Below are 4886 nucleotides of genomic sequence, written 5' to 3' on the forward strand. Positions count from 1 at the left end.
CTTCAAAATAAAAAAATTAATCGTTTATTATTAAAGATATTGATTAATTAATAAAAGACTTGTAACTTTGAATTTCGATCTTTTTTAGCGCTGATTTCAAATAGTCTTTTAATTTTATTGAATAGTATATAAACTTTCGTGATAGATGTTATGAAACTATTCGATTTTATATTAATCACAGTAATAATGGGTACATTAGAAGATAAAGTAGATAGTACATTAGAAGATAAAGTAGTAAGTATATAAGTATAAGTACTTATACAGGGTGTCTGAAAATAATTGCCAAATATTTCATAGGCAGATAGAGCGGACTAAACTAAGAGTCGAAAGTCCTCTACCATTTTGTAAATTTCCCCAATAGTTAATGAGATATTAATCCTTAAAGATAGCCGAAAAATGATGAGAGCCGCGCGCTCATCCCACCTACTACTGCGAAGTGTATATGCTTACCGATCGCTTGGCGCATACCGCCGCAAGTTTCCATAGCTTGGACGGCGCGCTTACCAGGCTATCCCCGCTCCCCACGGCCCGCGCGCCAAGCGATCGGTAGGCATACATTTCGCAGTAATATTCGGCTATCTTTAAGGATAAATATCTCGTTACTATTGGGGAAACTTACAAAATGATAGAGAACTTTTCGACTCAATTTAGTCCGCTCTATCTGCCCATGAAACATTTAGCGATTATTTCCAGACACCCTGTATATATAAGTACAGTACGTATTATGAACAATATTGACTGCGTTCGGAAACGTCGCTCGGATGCCTCTGATTTAACATTAAATGTTAAATAATGACAAATAATGAATCCGAGACATCGGAGGCACCCGAGCAACGTTTCCGAACGCAGCCATTAAACAAAAGTTTCTAGGACATAAATCTGAAAATACAAGAAGAGAAAGAAATCCTTTAATGTGCTAAATTGATTTTTTCTTACATGCTTAAATAATATTATGTGAATTTATATACTACTTATGTAATCATTTAAATTGCACGCTGAATTGATTTTTTTGTCTTGAAATGCAAACCCGATTGAACTACAGTAGTAATATCATGAATTAAATTACCTAGCCTTTTAATAACTTGCTTATAGGTATCTTATAAAGATTTTAATGATGCTAAATAATATATTAATATCTGCACATATGTATTATGGAATTATTTGGAATGGATTCCAATCAGAATTATTCTATTATTAATTTCTTAAATTTTTATTTTCTAGAGAATTTTTCTAGAGAAAAAAATCATTCCGGATAATTGCATAGTACATAGAGTGATTTGTTAGGTGATTTTTGACAATTGTTTAGTACACATACAGTCGTGGAAAAAAGTGGTTTTTTTCGATGGATTTTTTCGAAATCTGCTGACCGAATGATTAATTCTTACTTATAGACCTAATCATTTGCGTTCAATCAATCTATGAATAAGGCTAAGGGCTTACTTTAACCAAACTCCGATTAATTTAATTAACTGATTAATCCATTGAAATTGACCAATTGCTTTGTCATTTCGTTTGACGGCAGATGTGATTGGTCAATTCCAATGGACTAATCAGCCGAGTGACAACCTTGAGTTCTGAAACTCTTTGAAAAAGAAGTGTTGCAATCGTTCTATATACATGTCAGCTACAAAGACTTACAAGACTTTTCTCTCGATAGATTTTGGAATGTAGCCTGTTTATTAAACAATTGACTTATAGGACATCGAAACTTTACTTATAGGATATCTTTCACTAACTTTTAGTTAACCCTTTGAAGTATACATTTTTCTGTGAAATTTGATATACAGGAGTTTTTCCGGTCGCTGATTACGAGTCCAAAGTCAAAATATAAAAATATTGCATTCAAAATGGTGGATTAAAAATTCTTAAAGTGAATTGTGTATGAAATTTAAATTCTAAGACTTTGAAGGGTTTAAATTATGAATTTCAAAGAGATCCAAATTTCTGAAATAAATTTTTGGAAGGATTTTGGATGAATGAATTTTGGAAGGATTTCTGAAAATTGTAAAACTCAATTTATTCATTTCGGTAACGAGAACATCAATACAGCGCGGAAATTGAAAAAATTATAACAAGAATTTCACTATAACTAATTCACATAATATATTGTACATGACGATACAAAATTTCTTTCTACGTTTTGTTTCAAACCATCAGCAAGTTGTGAACAATGTCGATGTCATAATTGCGCATTAATTTCCGCGCTGTATTGACGCGCTTATTACCCATTTTTTCATTGTATTTTTATTTCGCGAGAGCCTTATATATATATATTTTTTTTAAGCATTTTGCTTCTACCATTTTGAATTAATAATTTTGAATTTTGGAAATCCAATTAGTAATTAGCACAAAATGCCTTACACGAAGTTTCAAACTAAAATGTTAAAAAATCTGGTCAAAAATAAATTTTTTTGTAAAAAAAGGATTTTTTTCTTTGTTTATTTATAAAACTGTTACAATAAATAATAAGGACTACTAAACTATTTTTTAAATAGTCTTCTACTTCTAAGACACCAGGAAAATACAAAATCAAAAAAATCAAACCTAAATGCGTCAATTAAAAAATAAATGACCAAAAAGAATGATCTAAAGAAGTTTAGGTGGATTACCACCATGCTTCAAAGGAAATTTAAATTAATTGACGATCAATTCGCAGAAATGCCAACAACAATTTAATGTATTAGAACTTCCTCTTTCTTTCTCCCCTTTTCTTTTTTTTTTTGAAACAAACTGTTTATTTCTCATTGGCAATCGCGATGACTAACAAATGAGTGAGACAGAACGATAATATAAGAAATGAATTAAAGATATTACCATTATCGACTTTTTTATTTGAAATTAAAAAATCTGTATTATGGATGTCAATCAAGTTCGTCACTCCAGCATCCTCTTAAGATAAAATACAGTAAGGTCTAATGAGTCACTTTCTGAGAATAAACAGAAGCCGAGATACTCATAATAAAAAAGAGAAATATACCTTGAATGTATCATGCATAACACAAGACATCAAACGACTATAGCTGATTATATTGAAGGAAGTATCGAAGAAATAAGTCGGAAAAACTTCGGAATATATTAGGTGTACAACTTTGCTTCCGCCATTTTCCTATAGATGGCTTTAGCGGTAAGTGGTGGTCGAAATAAATAGATCATAGATGTCATACAATAAACTTGGGCATCTGTCAACATAACCCCATAGAAACATTAGTCGATTTGTGTCTGCATAAAGTTATTCTCGATTGAAAATCAGTCAGTTTACGAGCCAAATTCTCGTCATTTGCGGGAGATTTTAATTTTTTGCTTCAATATGAAGAAATCTGCGGCTGAGGCTCATCGAATGCTCTCAAAAAACTTATGTGAGGCCGCTATTAGTGGAAGAACGTCGTGAGTAGTTTCAACGCTTCAAGAACGGTGATTTTGACGTCGAAGACCGGCATAGCGGTGGAAGAGAGAAGGTTTTCGAAGATGCAGAATTGGAGGCATTGAGCAAGACTCATGTCAAAATCAAAAAGAATTGGCACGATCATTGGGAGTGACTCAACAAGCCATTTCAAAACGCCTCAAAGCCATGAGAATGATTCAGAAGCAAGGAAATTGGGTGCCATACGAATTGAAGCCGAGAGATGTTGAACGGCGTTTGTTTGCTTGTGAACAGCTGCTTGAAAGGCAAAGACGGAAGGGATTTCTGCATCGCATTGTAACTGGGGACGAAAAATAGGTTCATTACGATAATAGCGCAGAAAATCATGGGGAGTTCCCGGCCATGCTTCCACGTCGACGGCCAAACTGAATATTCACGACTCCAAGGTCATGCTCTGTATTTGATGGGACCAGCTCGGTGTAGTGTATTATGAACTGTTAAAATCGACTGAAACAATCACAGGCGATCGGTATCGAACGCAATTGATGCGTTTGAACCGAGCATTGAAAGACAAACGGCCGCAATACAACAAAGAGATACGATAAAGTAATTTTGCAGCATGACAGTGCTCGATCCCATGTTGTGAAAGTGGTCAAGACATACTTGGAAACGTTGAAATGGGAAGTCCTACTCCACCCGCCGTATTCTCCAGACGTTGCTCCCTCTGACTATCACTTGTTTTGATCAATGGCACACGGCCTGGCTGACCAGCACTTCCGGTCTTATGAAGAAGTAAAAAATTGGATCGATTCGTGGATAGCCTCAAAAGTTGACCAGTTTTTTCGACGCGGGATTCGTACGCTACCCGAAAGATGGGAGAAAGTAGTGGCCAACGATGGATAATACTTTGAATCATAAATGTATAACCAGTTTTTTACAATAAAGCCTCGAATTTCGGAAAAAAACGGCGGAAGCAAAGTTGTACATAAGATATTGGACACAGTCCAAAAAAGTAGAAGCTCTAATCCATATGGCAATGGAGAAGAAATGGAAAATGTACAAATATCCATTAGTAGATACATATGAGAAGAAGAAAATATTTCTGGTTTTTTCTAGCTATTTCGTGTAAAATATATATCGCACATTATTTTCGTCTTTTGGTACTAATTCCAATAATTTTCCTAAAATATTAGTATTGTGATAATACTTACTAAATTCATTTAAACTCAACCCAGTTGATATAAATTTAATATCGCGTAATTTCATAATGTTAATAGTTAGCCTTTCTGCAGTGGGTAGATAGCTTACAGCTAACAAAATGTGGCCAAATTCCTAAAAAATGTAATTATATATATATTATTTTTTTTTAAATTATTATTTCTCTATAAGAATTATTAATACTATTGATACATGTTAAACGATCAATAATTATTTTGCAAATTAAAATATATTTAAGTTTGTCCTTAACTACTAGTATAATAAATTAATTTATTATATTAAAGTATAATAAATTAAGAGATTACTA

General features: G+C 33.2%; 1 protein-coding gene across 6 annotated transcripts in view; it reads right to left on the reverse strand.

The window, feature by feature from the left end:
* Nucleotides 1–4886, reverse strand: part of LOC108686381 (synaptotagmin-1-like) — a 63573-nt gene that overhangs the window by 13526 nt on the left and 45161 nt on the right. For all 6 annotated transcript variants that reach the window (XM_018191658.1, XM_018191654.1, XM_018191655.1 and 3 more), the window contains one exon: nucleotides 4573–4693. In XM_018191658.1, the coding sequence (XP_018047147.1) occupies nucleotides 4573–4693 (121 nt within the window). The remainder of the gene's footprint in view (nucleotides 1–4572; nucleotides 4694–4886) is intronic.

The sequence above is a fragment of the Atta colombica genome, unplaced genomic scaffold (assembly GCF_001594045.1).
Source record: "Atta colombica isolate Treedump-2 unplaced genomic scaffold, Acol1.0 scaffold178, whole genome shotgun sequence".
Taxonomy (NCBI): domain Eukaryota; kingdom Metazoa; phylum Arthropoda; class Insecta; order Hymenoptera; family Formicidae; genus Atta; species Atta colombica.